We start from the raw sequence: 23471 nt of genomic DNA, 5'->3' as shown, positions 1-23471 counted from the left end.
AATAAGCCAAGGATATTCATTCTCACCATTTCTATTTAACATTATATTGGAAGTCCTAGCCAGTGCCATAACTCAAGATAAAGAGATAAAGGAACCAAAATATTAGAAAAGAGACAACACTATCATGCTTAGCAGATCATGTGTATGTATGAAACCATTGGGAATCTCTACACAAAAAGACCCTATTAGAAGTAATAAGTGAATTTTATAAGGCCATGGTATATAAAATAATTATAAAAAATAAACTGTAATTCTATATCCTAGCAACAAAGAATTAGAAAAAAAAGAAATAAAAAATACCATTTACATTAGTAATATAAAATATAAAATAAATATGAATAAATCTAACAACAGATGTCTAAGGCTTCTATACTGACAACCACAAATAATTGCTGGGGTATATTTAAGATGACCTACTAAAAGGAGAGATATACCATATTCGAGGATTGGAAATCTCATTGTTAAGAAATCCATTGTCCCCAAATAGACAGTTAATGAAGTCAAAATCTCAGCAAGCCCTTTTGGAAGAAAAAATAAAGACAAGTATATTCTAAAATGTATATGGAAGGCAAAAAACAACCTAGAACAGAGGAATCTCAGAAATCTTGAGGATTTACATACCTGATTTCAAAACCTACTAAAAGGCTACAGTAATGAATACAGTGTGGTATTGGTTTAAGTATAGAAAAATAGAGTTCAAAAATAGACCCACAGGGGGCTTCCCTGGTGGCGCAGTGGTTGAGAGTCCACCTGCCGATGCAGGGGACACGGGTTCGTGCCCCGGTCCGGGAAGATCCCACAGGCCGCGGAGCGCGTGAGCCATGGCCGCTGAGCCTGCGCGTCCGGAGCCTGTGCTCCGCAACGGGAGAGGCCACAGCAGTGAGAGGCCCGCGTACCGAAAAGAAAAAAAAAAAAAAAAGAAAAAAGAAAAATAGACCCACAGGGACTGCCCTGGTGGCGCAGTGTTAAAGAATCCGCCTGCCAATGCAGGGGACACGGGTTCGAGCCCTGGTCCGGGAAGAGCCTATGTGCCGTGGAGCAATGAAGCCCGTGCGCCACAGCTACTGAGCCTGCGCTCTGAAGCCCACGCACCTAGAGCCCATGCTCCACAACAAGAGAAGCCCCCCGCAATGAGAAGCCCACGCACCGTAACGAAGAGTAGCCCCCGCTGGCGGCAACTAGAGAAAGCCAGCGCGCAGCAATGAAGACCCAACACAGCCAAAGATAAATAAATAAAATAAAATTTTAAAAGAATTTAAAAAAATAGACCCACAAATATATAACTGATTAATGTTTAATCAAGGTGTCAAGTCAACTGAATGGGGAAAGGAAGGTTGTTTTAGCAAATTGTGCAGGAGCAACTGGGTATCCACATTAAAAAAAAAAATGAGCCACCATCCCTACACCTCACTCCATACACAAAAATTAATTTCAGTTGCATCATAGACCTAAACATAAAAGCTAGAATCATAAAGCTTCTAAAAGCACAGGACAACATCTTCATGCCTTTGAGCAGTTAACCATTTCTTTCTTGTAAATTATACAGGGCAGAAAAAGTACTAACCATAAAAGAAGAGTATCAGACAAACACAAAGAAACATTGCACATGCCGAATTGAGCACTTTACACTTTAAAAACGTATATGTGTTCGAATAAGGTAAAACCTAAGATAGTGACATTTTGAACACTTTCAAAAGCCAGATAGTTGTAATGAATCATATATTCCCCTCAAATTAACTGATTCCATCTTACACATCAAAGAGTTAAGTTTGAAAATAAATATGGCCAGCTTTCTGCCAACTGCTTTATGCTTATTTAAGTGGTTAATGAGAGAGAGACAAAGAAACACATGAGTCACTTAAAATACGTGCTCGAAGAGCTGTGTAAATTAAATATATAAATCATTTTTTAATGAAGCATATTTTATAAGCCAATAAAGCCATGAAATAAGAGTGCAGTGTATATACTAGAAAATAATGGCCTTTCTTGTACTCAGGTCTCCAAAATTCAAAATTGAAAACACCAAGGGCATTCATCTAACTTCCATATAATATTAGCATTTGTATTCAACATTAGGAACACTCAGTAGATTTTCCATAACTTTTATCATCATCATTTTAAATATAGAGCCAGGTGTCCTCGTAGTTAATTCAGGACAAAGTTAATTACATTCAATTTTAGCTAACAGTAATGCAGGACATGTAAAATTACATATATGATTAGTTTTAATTTGAAATGATTCCATTACTGTAACTAATCACAGTAGGTTTAGGGCTTGTGCTTATTTTTCAGTCAGTGAAGGGCTTACTATACATTTGTTAACATACATACACTTTATTTGGAAAAAATAACATTATTCTTTTCAGTTTCATTTTCTACCATCAGTACACTTTTTCAATATCCTTTTCTTTTTTGCAGTGTCATCAGGAGAGTTAAGTGTAATGGATTGATATACCATCAGCGTTTAAAGCATGTATTACTCTCTTGGTATGACATGCTACTAGATAAGGTGACAAGGTCCCATAGTTCCCTGTTCTCTAGAAAGTTCTGACTTCAGAAGTTTTAAAAATATACATTACTTTCAAATAACATGGATTTATGACAGATCGAATTGACAAATCCGTACTTGGTAGATTTTGGTTGAATGCTATATCAAGTGGTCTTGACTGAGATCTGTTCCTCATTACATTGCATAGAGCAAAATAGTATAATGTGGCCTACAAAACTATATTGTACTGTGTGTCAGTTAATGGATTAGGAAATGAAAGTTGATCGCATATGCAACTGTCAACAGCACTTAGGTTTCAAAATATGTATTAGAGTATCTTATTTGAAATCTGGCAAATGGAATGTAAAGGTCTCTCCGTTAATTATGTGCTTAACATGTTTCATCTATATGCACACAGCATAATTCATACGATATTCGGGAAATCTGGTTTTAGGAGATGTGAATTCTGTTTATTTTGCTTCTAGTGAAGTTATGCCGTTCATGAAATAGATGCCTTTAATAAATCACTATGTAGCAGAATAACGCCTTTCAAATTAAAATAAACAACCAAAAGACATCACCTTTGAATTTATGATGGACCTTTTGAATCCTCACAGTTAGCGTTAGAAGTCATAGCACAGACAACATTTTTGGCCTTAAAAGTCACGAGTATTAACATCATTCTTCATTATTTTGTAGATGCTGCTCTGAGTAACACAAGGAAACTAAGTTCCCCTTGAATTAAAGGAGAATGAATAGACTTTTAAAAATAAGATTTCCTTTGAAGGTATGAACTAGATTACAGTTCTTAAAAGTGTTACAGATAAACAGCACAAGAGTCAGGATGATCCTATGCTACCCATGACATTCACAGGACTGAGGTGGACTTCGTCATTCACAGTTTGTCTCATTCTTGCAAGAAGCCATCTTCACACCTTCCAATCCCCGCAGGTGAAAAGTGCAGTGTTATTTTGTTTCCAAGTAGGGTTTTTCATGGCATGCATTCAGATTCTATCTAAACAAAACAAAACAAAAATCCAAAGAGAGAAGCGAGATAATCAGAGATTTTAAACCCCTTTGGTAATTGTTAGGATATGTTACTATTTAATTTTGTTAACTATGTGACTATAATGTACCAAAGGGATACGTTCTGAAGGACCTCTTTTGCACTTGGACTGGTATTTAGGGTTGTCAGAGCTGTCTTAATGGTTCTAAAAAGACCCAAAGCTAAAAATCCTGCAGTTAGGATGTGTTGAAGTTTACACTTTATGCATTGAAATTTAGATACATCACAGCTTTAAGTTAAATATTCATATTTGCACAAGAGGTGTTCCTGTAACAAAGCTCTGCTTTCCAGTGTCTTTACTTGCTTTTGAATTTTCTAGAAAAATCTATTCTAGTGCAGGTTTTCTTAAGTTATATTGTGTTTCTACCTGTGGTTTTTCTTTGATAATATATGTATAGATGCCCTTCTTTTAAATATGTAAACAGTGAGATCACTTGTTTTAAAGCACAGGCCCAGTTGTTGCATGCAGTGTTGAACTTAGGCTTGGCGTATTTTATATTATGGGCCACTGAAGACGATGGTTTGAAACTGCTGCCTTTTGAATCATGGATCGTGAGTTTTACTATCAAGTTGGCATATTAGGTGCATGGTTTTTGATGATTGGTTTTACAGAAAACAACACAATAACTATATAATACATAAATTATCTTTTAAGTAGGTTTGTGTATCATGTCAAATCATAGTTTATTTCAGTGGTATCATTAGATGTAACCATTTATATGACAAACCAATTGTATTTTATTCAAAGTTACCTGTAAATTATAAATCTTCTAATGTCAAATTGCTGGAATTTGTGATGGTTGATTTATAACTGACTCATGAAAATGTCCATATGTTTGATATTTCAATGAATGCTTCTGCAACAATAACAACAACAACAAAATGATATTAAAATACATTTCTTTTGTGTGCTGACCCTGTGGTTAGAAGACAGAACTAGGAGATAAAATCTTTGAATAATGATGCCCCTCTGCACAAGGCATTTTATTTTCATGGTATTAAACTAGGGATTTTAATCATTTAAGACAGTACTGAGTTCTATATATTCAAACATGCAGTGTAGTCTTTTAATGTTTTAATCACTGTACAATGAATGCTATATTTGTACATGTATTTGTAACTGCACTGTATTTTTTCAGGTTTATAAATGTGTATTACTATGAAACATAGCAGCAATTTCCCTTTAAGTCTTCAAATTTTAATTACGTTATAAATGTACTTAAAAAGTAAATGTACTTGCATTAATTCCACATTAAAAATATCCAACCTTAAACTCACTCATATATTTTTTTCGGTTTAGTATAGTATCATTGAAAACTCCTTTCCTTTTTTTTTTTATTGAAGTATAGTTGATTTACAATGCTGTGTTAATTACTGCTGTACAACAAAGTGATTCAGTTATACATATATATATTCTTTTTTATATATAACATATATTCTTTTCCATTATGGTTTATCACAGGATACTGAATACAGTTCTCTGTGCTATACAGTAGAGTAGGACCTCGTTGTTTATCCATCCTATGTATCATAGTTTGCATCTGCTAACCCCAACCTCCCAATCCATCCCTCTCCCACCCCCTCACCTTTGGCAACCACAAGTCTGTTCTCTATGTCCTTGATTCTGTTTCATAGATAGGTTCATTTGTGTCTTATTTTAGATTCCACATATAAGTGATGTATGATATTTGTCTTGCTCTTTCTGACTTACTTCACTTAGTATGATAATCTCTGGGTCCATTCATGTTGCTGCAAATGGCATTATTTCATTCTCTTTTATGGTTGAGTAGTATTCCATTATATAGAGGTACCACATCTTCTTTATCCATTCATCTGTCCATGGACATTTAGGTTGTTTCCGTGTCTTGGCTGTTGTGAATAGTGCCGCTATGAACATAGGGGTGCATGGATCTTTTTGGATATATGCTCAGGAGTGGGATTGCTAGATCATATGGTAATTCTATTTTTAGTTTTCTGAGGAACCTCCACACTGTTTTCCATAGTGGCTGCACCAATTTATATTCCCACCAACAGTGTAGGAGGGTTCCTTTTTCTCCACACCTTCTCCAGCATTTGTTATTTGTAGACTTTTTGATGATGGCCATTCTGATGATGGGTGTGAGGTGATATCTCATTGTAGTTTTGATTTGCATTTCTCTGATAATTAGTGATGTTGAACATCTTTTCATGTGCCTATTGGCCATCTGTACTTCTTCTTTGGGGGAATGTCTATTTAGGTCTTCTGCCCATTTTTGAATGGGTTGTTTTCTTTTTTTTTTTTTGATTGTTGTTGAGTTGTATGAGCTGTTTGTATATATTAGAAATTAGGCCCTTGTCTGTTGCATCATTTGCACGTATGTTCTCCCAGTTTGTAGGTTGTCTTTTCGTTTTGTTTACGGTTTCCTTTGCTGTGCAAAAGTTTGTAAGTTTGATTAGGTCCCATTTGTTTATTTTTGTTTTTATTTCTATTACCTTGGGAGACTGACCTAAGAAAACATTGGTACGATTTATGTCAAAGAATGGAAAACTCCTGTCCTTTCATTTATTAGTGATACAGTAAAGACACAGTAAGTATTTTGAGTTAAATGCTTACCTTCAGATTTGTCATAAAGTTGTAATAAAGAAAGAGAATGAGCTCAATGATAGACAAAATACAATAGAACAAAGAAAACCCAGAAACAGTCTTACATACATTTAATTTGCTGTGTTGATGGATGTAGCATTGCATGTGGGGAAATAAGGGACTGTTTAATAAATGATGCTAGGAAATGTAGAAGGAAATGTTTACTTTCAGCCTTGCTTCTCTGAGAGAGATAGAGACACAGAGACACAGAGATACAGAGATCTGACCAGAACTAGGATAAATATTTTGCTTAAAAAATTTCTTTACCCAAATTTGTAGGATAGCAGTTTCAGGGGTTAGATAGCCATGTTTATGAGTGGATATTTCCACACACTGAAAAAATCTGCTTCCATGTGATGGAGCCCAAGGAAAGCTGGAAAGCATTTAGCTACCCACAGTTGTTTTCTGAACCGTTGCTTGCTTTTGCAAAGGGTTCTTAGTTGGGTTTGCCAGACTTAATCTCTTCCACAGCCCATTAGGGAGCTAGAAGTATGCCTTAATATAGAGGGGGAATCAAAACCTATCAAACTGGTTTGGTTGAATCTTCCATTTCTCAAAAACTCAGATTGTTTCGGATGTCTTAATGAACATCCCATGACAGGATCAACTATTCCTTTTTGCCTTTAATTTTATTTTGAGCTTTTTTTTTTCGGTACGCAGGCCTCTCACTGCTGTGGCCTCTCCCATTGCGGAGCACAGGCTCCGGACGCGCAGGCTCAGTGGCCATGGCTCACGGGCCCAGCCGCTCCGCGGCCTGTGGGATCTTCCCGGACCGGCGCACGAACCCGTGTCCCCTGCCTCTGCAGGCGGACTCTCAACCACTGCGCCACCGGGGAAGCCCTATTTTGAGCCCTTTTGAGGAAGCACCGTTCGTGAACTACTTACTCAAGCATTTAATCCATCTTCAAGAACTCCTTGAGGACTTCCCTGGTGGTCCAGTGATTAAGACTCCACGCTTCCACTGCAGGGGACATAGGCTCAATCCCTGGTTGGGGAAGTTCCGCATGCCACGCGGCAGCCAAAAAATAAAAAAAAGAACTCCTTGAAAATTAAAGTGTGTATTCAAGTCTTTATTCCTGTGTTGGCTGAAGAGTAAGTATTATTGTTAACATTTCCAAAATTGCACATGAATCTCACAATATAGAGTATGTAGTTGTTTTAAAAGCCTCCCCAACTTCCAGGCTACAGTATTCTCTTAAGAAGAGAGAAAGTTTCAGAGTATATATTTGAAGGTGTAAGGGAGTATGAGAAATGCTCCACCTGAAAAGAAATTAGGTCAGTGATTTTGTCTGAGGTTTAGTCAGAAATCAATCCAGTTTCACTTAACAGACTTTCTCTGAAACAAATGCTTATTAGTAGTAGGTATTAGAACACAGGAACGTGCTTCCCTTAGGAGCAGTAGACTCCAGAGTGCTCAGTGAATCAAGTGTCAAGCAATTAATTGTCAAAACAAGTCATTTTTATTACCTTTCAGTACACTTCCCTGCGTTGATTTGGAATGATCAGTTTGCAGTTGGTCTTATGGGGCCTGCCCAAGGACAGCAAACAAACCAACCAACCAGTGTCACAGACAAAACGTAAACCCTTTATATTGTTCAAAAGGAAATGAATAGAAGTGACAATAGTCTTTTTAAAAAAAAGTAATTCCTTTTTAGTTCAAAATGTATTTTCTATATTAAAGCTCATGACACACTCAAGTCTAAAGTTTTCCCTTGTACTTGGTGAGGGACTACCTAATATTTGTTGATCACCTCATTTTCACATATATGAATTTGCACTTTAAATTCTGAAGAGATAATTTCAGCAAATGTACACCAAATAGGACTAATAATGTGCATTGAGAACAGCCAATGAAGCTGGACTTTGTGAAGATGAATTCCTTAAGGTAAATGAAACTTTCCTTAAGCCCAAACCCAATTAAAATGTAAACTGTTTCAAAGATACGTTTCATCTAAGTATTTCTGAGATAGACTCACTAACTCAATTACTCCAAAAAGAACCAAACAAATAAAACCAGGCTGGAGTGAAAGTCAGAAAGATCTGAAGCATGAAGAGAGCTCGACGTGCTGAGAGTTATCTAAGTCAATATTTCCTTTTTATCTCAGTTTGATAGTGAATGTGCTCTTTTACATGGCAAGCTATGAGAACAAATAAAATTTTAGTAACTAAGTGAACTGTAACTTTTCAACCATGACAAAAATGACTTAAAAGGGAAAAATCCTAGTGGATGTTTTGGAATCTAATGTTAGAAGCTAAAGTGGTCTCTTTACTGACCTTAGAGAAGACACAGAGCTATACCTATACATTTAGAACTAGTTTCAAAATACCTGAATTCAATGCAAAACAGCCATTTTACATGAGTATTAGTAGCTTTAAAATCTGCCTGTATTTCTAAAACTACCAAGTGTTAGAAAAAAATATGAAGCAAGAACTCTTACATGGTGCTACTGGTGCATAAATTGGTACAACCCTTTGATGAACAATTTGCTAATACCAAATAAAGGTGAAGTGAATACTGTATGGCTTAGCAGTTCCACTTCTAAGTGTCTCCCCCAGAGAAACACTCACACATGTGCTCAAGGAGACATATGTGCCAGAATGTTTATAACAGCATTGTTTGGAAGAGTAAAAAATTTGGAGACAACATTAATGACCATGAACGGAAGAATAGATAACTAGATGATGAAATATCATAAAATAAAATACTATTTAGAAGTTAAAATGAATGATCTCAGGCTTCACCTGTCAACGTCAATGAATCTTGCAAGATAGATGCAAGATGATAGCATTTGTAGAGTTTTAAAATGTGCAAAACTCTATACTTTTAATGGATAATTTAGAGTAAAATATGCATATGCTGGCTAATGATGAACACCAAATTAAGGATGGTAGCTACCTACCTCTGAAGATGGGGTGGGGGGCGGGGAGAGACAGAGACAGAGACAGAGGGAGTTTATGATATTGAATATTATCCTCTCTCTATTTTTATGTCTGAAACATTTCATGCTGTAAAAAATTCTGCTTACTTTAATTCAGTACTGGAAAAGTGGATTATAACGTCTTGTCCCCTGATGATTGAAGTATAGTGAAAATCTACACCAAACTTACCTTCCATACATCCTTGTGGGTTTTTTTTTTTAAATCTTACTTGTTAGCTGAAAATAACAGTCACGAACTCTTTTATGCAGTCTTCATAAATATCTTAAGAAATTACTGTGAACTAACATACCAGCAGAAAACTACCATAGGATAATCCTTCATTGACTTCACAATGTGTGATTGTGAATGTGTTGTATAGGAGAAATATTTGCACTTAAGAAATGTTATGGGACTTCCCTGGCAGTCCAGTGGTTAAGACTCTGTGCTTCCCCTGCAAGGGGCACAGGTTCGATCCTTGGCTGGGGAACTAAGATCTGGTATGCTGCGTGACACAGCCAAAAAAAAAAAGAAAAGTTGAAAAAAAAATTGTTTTATTTTGCAACAAAATAACTACTTGTTGCCACCTGAGAACAACTTTAAAGGTCTGATTTTTAAATATTTCTAGGTCATAAATATTCTGCTTCCTTAAACAACTTTTATATTTTAATTCACAGTGTATTTAGTGCTCACTCAGCAATAATTGAGTAGCAGGACTGTAAAAATGATGAATTTTTTAAATCAAATAATTAGATTGTGTCAATTGGTATGTTGAACAACTGGCTCTCTTAAACAAAAGTATTTGTAGTATTTGTCAATATCTGTTGTGTAAATACCCCTATCATGGTGGATTTTAAGCTACTGACATGAAGTCACTGAACTGGACGTTGGAAAGAGATGTGCAAAATTCACATTTGTGAGTTGGTATAAGCCAGTTCCAGCACATGGCTGATTTTATCTTATGAAACAGACACGGTGCTAGGCCCATAGTAAGTGTTCAGTAAAATTCCTTATTCCTTATGCACTAAGATTTCCGAATTATAACCCACCATTAGGTAATGTGTAGCTATGCTTTTAGCCGTATCAATTACCCAAATTTACATTTCCTAAAGTAAAAAAGTAGATTGTGATCTCAAGCACAATCACCTAAAACGACATATGGAAGAGAGTGTGGACAATGAAAAATATGGGAGGCATATTGAGAGAAATTAAATCCCTGTGGCGAAGAACAGCAGTTTGATTCAGATATAAAACTTTGAAATCCAAATGAAAGCCAAGAGCTGACTATAAAACCAAGGTACAACAATAAAATACCTACCTAAATAAGGATACAAAGCACAGATAAGAGAGGTAAATACGGCTTCTGGAGAACACAAACACAAAAGCAAAAAATGTTAACAGGAGAGGAAAAGGCTAAAACAATGGTCTTATGGGCGATTCTTTTTTACATTTCCTAGAAATTAGTAATAACTCCTCATAATCCTTGCAAGGACATGAATGTATTTGTATTTGTCTCTCTTCCTTTCTATGGCATATTCCCTATGTGTTCAGGTTGAATATCTCATTCCTACCCTAGATAACTGAGGTAGTCAGTAATGGCTTGTTTTTCTTCCATTTCATTCACCCATTGGTTCATTCAACAAGCACGCACTGAGTTTCTCAGAGACCTGGCTACTTACTTTCAGAGCTGAGTTTTAATATCATGAAAATGCATGTTTATTTTTGTAATATATTCCAAGAGGAAAATAGATTTTTATATATAGATCTTCACTAAAGCATGTCACGTGTAAATCGTGAGACCCCTTAACTTTATGAGGTCAGCACCTAAGCCACTACACGGTTATTGATCTGGAGAAGCTATCTACTGCAGCATTTCTTTTTTTTTTAACTTTAAAAAAAATAGATTTATTAATTGATTTAGTTATTTTTGGCTGCATTGGGTCTTCGTTGCAGTGTGCGGGCTTCTCATTGTGGTGGCTTCTCTTGTTGTGGAGCACCGGCTCTAGGCACGCGGGCTTCAGTAGTTGCAGCACACTGGCTCAGTAGTTGTGGCACGCGGGCCCTAGAGTACACAGGCTTCAGTAGTTGTGGCTCGTGGGCTCTAGAGCGCAGGCTCAGTAGTTGTGGCGCACGGGCTTAGTTGCTCCGTGGCATGTGGGATCTTCCCGGACCAGGGCTCGAACCCGTGTCCCCTGCATTGGCAGGCGGATTCTTAACCACTGCGCCACCAGGGAAGCCCTGCATGCTGTCACTCTTATACTTCTAGAAATGCTTGCAGTAGGGCTTCCCTGGTGGCGCAGTGGTTAAGAATCCGCCTGCCAATGCAGGGGACACGGGTTCAAAATATAGGAAATATTCCTATTTCCATCCTTCTCCAATCAAGAGGTAACTCTTGGGGGTAGGGTGGGGGTGGGGTTCGGGGGGCAAAAAAGAGGTCAGTCTCCTTCCAAGGTGAAATGATCTGGCCAGGAGTTCGAAATAGTATTCTCATTCTGTGAGGGGGTCTTGGCTGTCTTCCAGAAGCCGTTGCCTCTTTATCTATAAGAAAGTGTCTGCTTGCTGTCTGTCCTTCCCTTCTGATACCTTTCTCCATACAAGAGGTTGAGATTAACTCTGGAAATCTCAAGGCAAGCTATAACGCCACGGACACGGTGGAAGAGGTCTGCCTTGAAAGTACTCTTGGAGAAAATGAGTGATCTGTGTACCTGCATTGGTTGGAAAGGGCAGGGGTCCCATAGTCTTTTGCCTGCTGTGACTCCATAGTTTCCAGAACATGATTTTTGTGGCTTTAACCATGAGATTTTTCCCCCCAAGTTTTAATTTTGTATTAATCCACTGATCCTAGCATTTTTTTTTAAACCCTGAGGTTTCTAAATGGCATCAGCCTCAGATTCAAAAAGAGCCCTGATTCCTGAGTGCTTTGCTCAGACAGGCCTGTCAGCTGCTGAAGTCTGTTTTCCCGACACCCAGGGCTAGTAGCATCCCAGATTCAGCGGGCCTTTGAAGCATTCCTTCAACTCTCAAACAGCAGTTTCTGGGGTAGGCTGCTGTCTCGGCGTGCTGCCTGTTTTACCCTGCGCAGCTGCAATGAATCGAGTTGAAATGTTGCCGGGATGACTGTGTGCCAGATGACACTGACGAACTTGCTCTAGAAGTCAAATGTCACATCTGGAAGGCCCAGTGCTCACAGCTGGGCTAAAAGCCAGGCACCAGCACCACAGGTTCATTCCACATGTGCTGCCCTGAGTCCAGGACTGCGGTTCCAGTTTGCTATTCAACCGCCACTCTGCCTTCCCCGCTACCTGTTGGTCTTCTTGATTTGGTCACCTGTTTGTCAATTAGAGCATCACTAGTAAGAATTTCAGGCAGTTTTCACTCCCAGGTTTGCTGAAAGGATCGCCACCAATGCAGAATGCCCCAGCGGCCCTAAAAATATAGACAGGGCTCTAATTGAAAGCACTGTACTTTCACAGTGTGGAGTGGGACACCTGAGTTCTAGTCCTGGCTCTTGACATTGTGTTACTTTGGGCCTGGCATTATCTTGGCCTCAATTTCCTCATCTGTTAAATGGGTAGAGGAGTTTGGCTGGTGTCTAAGGGCCTTTGCAGCTCAGACATTCTTAGACTGGACTGTAAGCCTTCAGAAGTGGTTTAGAAATTATAATTAAGCAATTTTGCGAACTGGTCTGTCATGGTACAGGAAAGTTGGGGAGAAAACCTTTCTTTCTCCCTTGGCAGAGAAAATTGGACACTTTGTTCCTGTCAGCATTTAGCAACTAATATTCAAAAGAACCCAAAACAGTCATACTTAAACAGCAAGTTGAAATGACCGCACTACATTAACACACATCTCTTCACTCAGCAAGAGTTCTGTTTTAATCTGTCACTCTCAATATTGTTGCAGCAGCATATTTCAGCCAATTTCGGTTAAGTAGCTACAGCGATTTTTGAAAGCGTTAATGATTCTTATATGGCGACTGCAAATGCTCTAGGTAGAATCTAGCGAGGGCCTGGATCCAAAGCCGCTGGCTCTTAGGTGGGCTTAAAGGCCCCGTATGTTTAGTGGTGGCAACATGCCACACGTGGGTCCTAATGAATCCAGTCATTTTTGAGCTTATGGGGAAAAAGTCTGTGGATTTCAGACTGATGGGCCCAGGAGCTCCTCCCTCTGCCACAGGGAAGACCAATCACAGGAGGCATAAGGCCATGCCCCCATGGCTGCCTTTGTAAGGGGTGGTCTCCATGGCAACAAGGCCAGAGTGGCTCCCTTTTATCAATCGCAGAGCCCTGGGCCTACAGATCTTTCCTCATTCAAATTTGAAGTAATGTGTTCCATGCATGAATCAGTACCCTCCTTACCCTAAGGGGGACCATTGCAGTGTCTCCTCTCTCTCCTTCAGCCAGCAATAGCTGAACTGATTTCTTTTGTTTGTTCATGAAACCTCAATCCCAGGCATTATTTTTATTTAAGTATGTCCTCTTCCCCTGATACTCAATACAAGACTAATTCCTATTGTGGGATAAACATGGGTTCAGATTCAGCTAACATTTACTGAGCAACTACTGTGTAGTAGGCACTGACAAGGCAATTCACATACATTATTTTAGTTAACTCACAAAATATGTAAATGTGAACTTAAATTGTAATGAACGCTCTTGGTGTTTGGCATACAACCAATGCCAAACAGTAATCACTCCTTGAATATTTGTTGAATAAAGGAATGGAAGAACACGAACCCACCGACTATCACAGGGTCAACAAGGGCCTTTGGAGAGCATCCTGTCAAACTCCCTCATTGCACAATGGAGAAATCAAAGCATAAAATGTGGAGTGACTTATCCAAGGGCATATTCACAGCTGTTTAGACTCAATCCTCCCGTGTGGATCCAGACCACTGTCCTCACCAGGACACACACGTGCTGCCTCCCATGAAAGCTGGGTGACAGCAGACCATCAAATCTCTGCTGTGTCATATGGCACTTGGACACATTCTTCTGAGTGTCCTGCTGAATGTAGGGTTTGGGAGCTCTCTCTGGGAATGATTCAACAAGAAACACTTTGAGAAATTGAAAACTACATTTATTGATACTTATGTTTGAAAGACTAAAGGAAAAAGGGATTAACTAGAGTAACTTGAAAGAAATCAGCAAGTGTAAGACCTGGCGGAGGGTGAGATGAGGGCAGGAGCAGCAGCAGCTTGGTGGGGTCAAAGTGGTCCGAAACATGATGTCAGTAGTTCCACATGTAATCACATGCAGGGTAAATGATTCACATCACCCAAATTCGTGAAAAGCAAAGGTCTGAATCAGAACACCAGTTTAACTCACAAAGGGAAACAGTCTAACAGATCGAAGTATTGATGTGATTGATGTGTTGGTTGGTCAGTAACCCTCTAGAAAATACAATATAGAAGGCCTAATTATTATCAAAAAGTGGCTTGGGGAGCATGAACCAGAAAAAGGGAGTTGGTTGGCTCATTGGAATGAGTGCATCCCTCTTCACTGTGGTGATACACCAGTTGAGGAGGCATGATGCCTATCTTCTCTGGTCTGGGCAACTTCTTCCTTAGCCCTGGACAACACTGGAGACACACCAACAAATTCTTTCTTGAAGACTCTATTAGCTCTATTTGCAAACTGACTGTTCTGACAGGGGACAAAGCACTGGGTTGATGTCAGCTTTCTTGGGTACAATGACATGCCGGTTTGCCTTCATGGAAGCATGTCTAGTCAAACCTCCATAACAACACAATTAAAGCCCTTAGGAAACTATTCTGATGGGTCGTTCCTTCCATTATGTATGTATTTCAATAATGTGACTGTCTGAGAGGAACTTTTCCTCCAAGTTCAGGCACCTTACTTCATCCCTATGTGATGAAAAGCAAGTCCAAGACCAAACTGAAAGCAAGTCTGGGTTTGATGGGTATATATAATTGTGCACAGCAGTAAAACAGTATGATGTTCCCCTTTCCTCCTTTAATGCCTATGTAAGGAAAAGGGGAGAGAGGGAGAGAGAAAGAGCAGAACTGACTTGGGGATTAGGAGTTGGCAAGGACAAAGGATGCAGGAATAAGGGTACCGGAAAAAAAGTAGGGTTTTCCATGAGTTTTAACCTGTCAGCTGCTCCTGTGTTCTTCCTGTATGAGTGTGGTGCTGGCCTTGTGATGGACTAGACCAAATATCCTGGATACGGATCTAATAAATTTTAACGTTTTGATGGGAGAGGTGAGAAAGATCTGGCACATGGAATGCTGCTAAGGACGGAGAAGCAGGGAGTCGCCTCAGTGGAGAAACATAATGCCTGATGCACAGGATGACGAACTTAACTTCACAGTTCTGTCAAGGGCTGGACCTGGAGGAATGGGCACAATTTCCCACCACAGTATATTTCTCTAGTGATTACATTTTCTAATCTACTTATTCTAGTAAAATATGAATTCTAGTTAGACTTCTTCCGGTAAAGAGAAAAAGCAGTATTCATAGAATGTATATATTCAAATCTAAAGAGATGGGGAAGTGATTAGTGAGTAAAGGACCTTGTCCATGTTCAATCCCAAATATATCAGCCTTGGAAATACATTTTTCTTTAAGTGAGCTTTGTTTTTTCCTTGATCCAGTTGACATACCGGGATACCTTGGTATATATTCCATATTTTCCTTTCACTGCACACTCTTCGCCCCAGCTAATAATTCCAGTTAAGAAACTGGTACCTTCCACTTCGGTAACATGGGGTCCCCCACTGTCTCCTTGGCATGAATCTTTACCTCCCTCATGGAAGCCGGCACAGAACATGTGATTATAGATGGTGAACTTTGTGGATCGAAGGCATGTAGCTCGGTCAACAAGTGGAACTTTCAGGTACTGAAGAATTGAAGCCGATCTCCCTCTGTTGAAGACTCTCCCCCAGCCACTCACATAACCATATCCAAATTTGAGGAAGATGTTCGTGTATTCCCTGTCAGCAATGCAAATAGGGGTTACGTAGCTATTTAGCATCAAGGGTTCATCCAGTTCCAGAAGGGCAATGTCATGGCTGTACTTATTAACAGATGCGTTGTAGCTGTGGTGAGGAATAGCACGGATCACGTTTCGCTTTTGCTCTGTAGGTTCCGTCTCCTCGGTGTTATGCTCACCTATTGAAAAGAAATTTCTTTTTCAATCACAGTCTTTCCCACAAAGAAACAACGTTTTCCAAGTGTCCACCTAGCACCATTGAAGTACCTGGCAGTCAAGTGTCAAAGATCTTATATCGTTACGATTTTGGTAAAATGTAATGAGGGCCGATGCATACTTTTCAGACCAAAAAGCCATTCAGGACCATCGGATAGATGGAGCTGTTCACCCATGCTGTTACAAGTCTTACATGGTTCACAGGTGATAATGAATCGACTTGTTATGAATTATCCTAGACGTTCCCAATTTCAAAGATTTTGGCCGCTTTTTTGAGCACAGATAATACATTCATTTGGTCATTCATTCAATGTTAACTGAGGGCAGGTTGCAGCTTGTGCCAGGTGCAAGGATACAAGAATCAGTGATATGACACGGCTTTTGGGAAGGCGCAGTCTGGTGGGGAAACGGACACATCAATAGATTAATCGTACTGCACTGACATGAAAGGTCCGCCGAAAGAACGATGGGGGGCTTGGAGGATGGAACACATTGGATTTTGAAAAGATGGCCCCCCTACCACTAGTTCAACTTATTTAGCAATGAGCTTATTAGACCTTAGTAAAGTATGATCTAGCAGTCATGCAGAAGATCTAGGGATGTTGCAGACGTCTATCATTCTTTATTTACCTGCGACAACAGTAATTTTAACACCAGGTTTGAGACAGTGGGCTGCAGTTACAACCCATTTTTCATTAATGATGGAACCTCCACAGAACCCATCAATTTCATCACTCAAAAGGACCTGTGGAAACAAAATTATGAATCTTACTACATAATATATTTGATCCAGAACAAAAAAACCCATGTGTGCTGTTTAGAGGAGTGGGCAAATGTTGGCTTCTAGGTGCTGGCAGAAGTGGAGTGTTTCTGGAAAGTGTCAGCTTTGAAGATGAATTAGTGTTTCTGGAGCACAATCAAAAAAGCCATTTCTGAAACTCTTGAACAGAATGAACAGTGATAGCCAGGGCGAGCACTAGATGAGGCAACTGTGAGGAAATGGCTTCTTTTGATGATTCAGGGCCCTTGGAGTCCTTTTCCAGGTGAGGCAGGTTCTCTGATAGCACGAATTGCTTCACGGGGATATGGCAGGTACGTTCAGAAACGCACTTATTTGACTCCTGGGGATCAATAGTTATTACCGAGTCTTCTGTCCCTGCACGAGGAAATCTCCTTGCTACAGATCATTTGAAAGAGAAAAACTATTGATTTTTCCAGGACGTCTTTTCAAGCCCTTTCTAAACCAGAATGATATGAAATGAGACCTATGGCATCCCTAAGGGCTGTGCTATGGCCATCCAGGCAGTGAGCAACAGAAGAACTCGCCTACTCCTCCCGGTCTCCCCCAACTCTATTCTCCTCCCCCAACTGGATCCGTAAGCTGCCTCTGTCCTAAAAGGTCTATTAAGCTATGTTTGATTTGGGGACAACGCAGACAAAAGTGTTTGGGTGCTGCTTTGAGCCTGGACATTATTAGATAAGAGGCCGATCCATTCTTTCATCTGTACGTTCATTGTATATCCAGAGTGGTTCATGAATATTTTTACCACCTCAATGTCTAGATCAAGTTGGAGAATTTCACTTCTTGTGTATGCAAGGGCCTCGATCCGTCTGAGAAGTGTGAACACTAGAGGGCACACTAACATTTGGTAAACCCTTTGTGGGCCCTGACTAGCCCTTGTGAACTGCTGACCTTTTACTAAAGCACACATAGCCCCAGGCATAAACCCATTCATAATAAACTAGGGAAGGGGTGTGGTCACTCCTTTCAAGGGTGAGTCTGAGAAGGTCCTTGGGGGCATATTCTAGTGAAGATTCTTTTTGTCCTGAATTCAGTTTATGGAACACTTGCTAAATCCTAGACACCAAAGCACTAGCCTCCTACCTGGAGACCTATGGGCCTGACTCACTGCAAGGCTCTGACCCTCTTTTCCATACTCAGGTTTCCCTCTCATTCTAGCTGTTGCTTCTTATGTTGAAAAGTAAAAATATAGGAAAACTCACACAATATAATAAACACCAGTGTACCCATCGCCCAGATTTAGCAATCTTAATGTTTTTTTGAACCTGTATCGATTGCTTACTATGGATAATCACTGTGCTAAGTGTTTTATGTACTTTGTGGAGTGACAGTAACGTACCCATATACAGATGAGCAAACTGAGGTTTAGATATGCAGTTAGTTAGTTAAGGTTAGTTCGTGGTGAGGCTGTGATGCACACCCTAGTCAGCCTGGCTTCAGAGTCTAGGCTTCTAAGCACCCAGTATTTCTCCAAGTGTGCTTGGTGGGCCGAGTGCTGTAGCAGTCCTTGCTGGGATCCCTTGCTCCCATCCCTTGCTGGGATGCTTGTAAAATGCAGCTTTGGAAGCCCACCAGACTTAATCAGAATATTTGGTGGCTGGGATGGGAGAAAATGAAGATCTCCAGAATATCCTTATGCGTAATTAAATTTGAGAAATTCGGTTCCAGAATTCCCAAGGCTTGGTGACCTTTCTGTTTTAAAAGTGCTCACTCCAGGCAGGGCTGGCTACATAATTTGTAGGGCTTGTTGCAAAATGAAAATGCAGGGTCCCTTGTTCAAAAGCGAGGAAAAAGTGTCACGGAAGATACTAAAATACAAAACTTTTTCTTTTCTTCTGTGGTCTCTCACAACCTATCGTGGTGTTTTGAATTTACTATTCAAAGTTGTGCTTCCTCGGGTATGGGGGATATTCGCTGGGCGAGCGCAGATCCTCACAGGTGCCCAGGGACTACAGCCTGAAATCGAGCACGCAAGCACAAACGCAGCCCTCAGCTGCCAGGTCCCCTCTTCCGCCAGCCCTGTGCTGATGCCCTGTGCCCCAGCAGGGGGAAGGGTAAGTCAGTCTTTCCCACTGGTCCACTGTAGCAATCAACAGCAAGCAGTGACTCCCAAGGGATTTCAACTTCCCTGCCAGGATATGTTCAGGTTCTGGAATGAAGGTGGACAAGAGGTTTGCCCCTGCCATTCACCCTCCAAATGTGCTATGATGCATTTCTGGTCCTGAGATGCCATGTGGCCACGCCCTGTCCCCAAATGGCATAGGGTCTGTGCACCCAGCCTCAACCCTCCCTGTGCCTGTGCCGAAGGAGGATGACAATGGTAGCTGTTGAGGGTGAGGAGGTGGCATCTGCCAGTGAGCCAGGGGTTGGGGGTGGTAGTGGTCACTGGGCAGCTGTGGAAAGGGGAGAAAGAGCTAGCCAAGGCACCACAGGACAGGGGAGAGGGAGGTCAAGAATCCATCCCTGGGTGGTGCTGAGAGGTAAGAGTGTGGTGACTTGAGGTTCCAGGTCCCCAGCACACGCATGCTCCATTGTCTCATTGAACTTGAGTTACAAAACACAAATGCAAAGCATTGAACTACAAATGCGGGAACCTTTTGAAGACAGGGCCCTGTGCAAGTGCACTTGGTCACCAGCTCATGGAGCTGGCCCAGACCTCAGGTGAGTTTCGTCACCAAGCACATTTGCGTAACACTGTTCTTTACTGGGCCTAATGATTGCAACTGAATACATTTGCTCAAGTAACTGGAGTTAAGCATTCACATGCAATGATATAATGGTGCTTCTCCTCTGTATGAGAGGTGAATTGGACATCTCTCAGCTTAATGGGCTAGTTAGGCCAGAGTGAATGATAGCCACAGCCCCTGGGCACAGAGACTAATCTGATGTAGCTAGTCTGACTCCTGCCAAAGATTTGCTGCCCGGAGCATCTACGCTGTTCTGGTGCATGACTGAGAAATACAGTTGTGTTCTTCTAAGCCCGAAGTGTGTTTTTTTGCCCATTCCTGATTGGTATTAGAAATTTTAGCAAACATCTTTGCCAAGAAAAAGCCCTAAAATACATTTGCATTTAAAGATATTACAAGCAACTTGGTTTTGGAATGTTTGCTTGGCTACCTCAGGATCACAGCTATCTAAATATTAGCTGTTTGGGTATGAGCTGTCTGCTTGGCGAAGGACAGGTTCTTGTATGGCATCACTTTGGAGAATGTTGGAAGAAATGGGAAAGCATATGTTCTGAGCAAGGATGTCGGAGTTCTGATCTGTCAAACATTTTCATGTTTGTCACATCCTAACAGGAGCCTGTTTTCTCTTTCAGACACCCACACACCCACACACATCTGCAAAACACACATTCACATATCTGTTCTGACGTTCTTCACTGACAATGCCAGCCTGGAGTGATAGCTGCTGCCCCGTTGTTCCCTTCCTAACCTTTTAACTCAAACTTGGCCTTTCCCTGTGATTTCAGTAAACCCTCACTCTCCCTACCTAGCCACCTCCAGGTTTACAGTAACATTTTTTCTTTGCACACTTGTTCTCTTTCATATGAAGAGCAAAACCATTTCTACATGATGCACAGCTTATTATACCCACAGGTGTGATTCGCCCAGCCCTTGGCCCTACTTCATTTCTCTGGGCACAGAGGGGATGCTCACTTTTGGCTTTTAATGGTTAACTAGACTCGTCATTGAAAGAGACTTCATCAAACCATCCTAGAGAATAATTGTCTAAATGTTCTGTTCAAAATAGTTTTGTGAGGCCAGATGAGATTACATATGTTATGTTTTCATTTCTGCTAATTGGAGCTGTATCATCTGAGCTAGGAAAAATAGAGGATTACCTTTCCAAGTGAAGATATATCTATAGCCTTAGGACCTTCCTGTAACATCTTCCTCCCAAACCCCCCGTCCCTCCCCACCCCCCCGCAAAAAAAGAGGAAGTTCTGGTTCGTACAGATGGTAACTGCATGTTGTCTGCTATGGGGGTGTATCCTAATCAAATGAAAGGTTTGGGTCTGTGTAGGTAGCTGTATAGGTCAAGTGCTCGGGTACCATTAAGGATAGCTTCAGGCCAAAGCTGAGGAAAGCCAAGACTGGGGAAAATGTTAAGACATTTTAAAGATTGTTTAGGCCAAGAATAGAATAAGGAATAGACAGACTGCCTCTCAAGACATATTTTGCTGGGTAAAATGGTTAAATACAGGCAATTGCATAGATACAGCCTAATATAAAGGATTAAGGAAAGCTTAACTACTTGGTTTCCATTGTATTCCGTTTTTATCAATCTCATAGAATGATCTTCAAATTATTAAATGTACAATAATTATGGCTAATACAGAACCTGAGGCCCATGATAAAACAAAAGAGAAAGATCTGGTACTTCACACACAGGGCCAGTCGGATCCTAACTCAAAGCAGAAGAGGAGGACAGAGCTCTTGGGGGCAGGCTTGCGCATGCTCAGAATTGTGGGCTGGCAGGGTCAAGTGCATGGGACCAAAACCCAATAAAAGCTTTAGAAAGCCGAAACACAGTGCTACTTCCTCAAATCTCTCACTATTAAGCTGTTGATGAAGGTGGTCTCGTGGTACAGGTGTTGCGATTTCCCGACTCTAATGTTCACATTTTTCATTGTTTCCCTTTGTAGCTGTATGAAATTCGAGTTCTGTTTTTTTTTTTTTTTTTTGCGGTACGCGGGGCCTCTCACTGTCGTGGCCTCTCCCGCTGCGGAGCACAGGCTCCGGACGCGCAGGCTCAGCGGCCATGGCTCACGGGCCCAGCCGCTCCGCGGCATGTGGGATCTTCCCGGACCGGGGCACGAACCTGCGTCCCCTGCATCGGCAGGCAGACTCTCAACCACTGCGCCACCAGGGAAGCCCCGAGTTCTGTTTTAGTTTCCCACTCCGCTAAGGATATACCGACTCTTGGAAATAGCCTTTCTGTTCCTATATAAGAGTTAACCCTCTAGCTTCCTCTCTCTGCTCCTAAGTGGCCCTGCAGAGTCCCTGCTTGCCGTCCCCAGAGTTCTCCAGGGGCTCTGAGCCCAGCGCTGGGCATCTGGAGGGAAAATGAAGGAAACTGGCCTCACACCTCCCTCCGCTCCTTTCTTGGGTGTTCTGACACTGTGATGTGGGGTCAGAGGTCAGAGGTCAGGCAAGTCTGCCTTCACCTTTGGCCTTGGGGTCGGGGGTTAAGGCGGCCGGAAGCGCAGGGGCTTCTGGGAAACGTCTGTGGCTGACGCGGCGCGGCTGTGGGTGCGGCGGCGGCGGCGGCTTCTCCTCTAGCCGGGAAGCGGAGACGAAAGCCCTAGAATAAGGTAAGAAATGCACGCGGCCGCGGACAAGCTGCGCGGAAGGTGAAGCTCGCTCCTTAGGGTCTCAGAGCTGCACGGGGTGGCTGCGGTCCCTAGCCTGTCCTGTCTCATCTCCCACCAGGGGAGCTCGAGCCCTCGATGCTCTCTGGGATGGGGTTGTCCCGCTGCTGTCGTCCCAGTGACAGAGCAGCTCGAGTCAACAATTCCACGAACATATGTTAAACCAAATCTCCTCCCCGAGCTGCCCAGCCCACGCGGCCGACCCAAGTGGTTGGAAAGGGCTTTCTTAACTGGGGCCGGTATCGACCTGCCTGCCTGGAACTTTCACCCATAAGTCTACAAAGAAAAAGTTGTCGTCCCCTTTCTCTTGTGGCCCTTTAGCTCTCGCAAACAGCTCACCTAAACCTTTTCTTTAACAGACTAGACATTTCCAGTTCGTTCAAACTGTTTGTTACTCCAGAGGAAAGTGAACTCTGTCTGTGCTGCTTTGTGGAATTGCGTCACCCACGTGGTCGCGTTATTTCCCATCCCCTTTTATTGACGCATCAGCATTTTGAATCACTTTTTTTGCTAGGTGATATTGCTAAACAGTATTTCCTATGTCAGAGCCACAGATCTAGTTTGGCCATTGAAACCCCAGCTGTTGCTAGCTTTCTCTTGATGCCTGGGCTGCAGCAGGTGTGTTGCAGTCTTGTCTGCAATCAGATCAAGCATTTCCACCTTGCAGATTGATGGTGACATGGTCGAGCTGACTCATCCACAAATGGGGAGAGATTCTGGTTGGTTTTCTTTCTTATTTTGTCTAAAAGTGACTTTTGCACACTCAGTTTGTCTCCTATTTTTGAAACCCAGTAACCTTTTGTGAGAAACTGGGTGGAGGTGGGTGTGGAGAGACGGTTCTCTTGAGGAAGGCATCAGTGTGAAAGTATGGCAGGGTCTTTCTCAAGTATCCTAGCAAGTAGCACAGCTCTTCACTTTTGGAAAAAACTAAAACCTAGCGCTTGGTACCTCTACAGTCACTAATCTTACTTCATATGGATGAAATAGCGAGTGAACCTGTATGTGCACAGGTGTGGATGAGTGATCTTGAAC

The 23471-nt window shown here is 41.4% G+C and overlaps 2 protein-coding genes across 3 annotated transcripts in view; one reads left to right on the top strand and one right to left on the bottom strand.

The window, feature by feature from the left end:
• MCF2 (MCF.2 cell line derived transforming sequence) overlaps positions 1-4808 on the top strand; it is a 64129-nt gene extending 59321 nt beyond the window's left edge. Inside the window, exon 26 of the mRNA XM_060292587.1 lies at positions 3188-4808. Within this exon, the coding sequence (XP_060148570.1) occupies positions 3188-3199 (12 nt within the window). The 3' untranslated portion in view covers positions 3200-4808. The remainder of the gene's footprint in view (positions 1-3187) is intronic.
• A 10870-nt stretch (positions 4809-15678) lies between these two features.
• F9 (coagulation factor IX) overlaps positions 15679-23471 on the bottom strand; it is a 28060-nt gene continuing 20267 nt past the window's right edge. For both annotated transcript variants that reach the window (XM_030844663.2, XM_030844664.1), the window contains 2 exons: positions 16894-17008; positions 15679-16226 (listed from right to left, as the gene is read on the bottom strand). In XM_030844663.2, coding sequence (XP_030700523.1) covers positions 15679-16226; positions 16894-17008 — 663 coding nt within the window. The remainder of the gene's footprint in view (positions 16227-16893; positions 17009-23471) is intronic.

This window comes from Globicephala melas, chromosome X (assembly GCF_963455315.2).
Source record: "Globicephala melas chromosome X, mGloMel1.2, whole genome shotgun sequence".
NCBI classification, from domain to species: Eukaryota; Metazoa; Chordata; class Mammalia; order Artiodactyla; family Delphinidae; genus Globicephala; species Globicephala melas.
The sequence above is the reverse complement of the archived record's forward strand: the minus strand, read 5'-3'. Positions and strand labels throughout refer to the sequence as shown.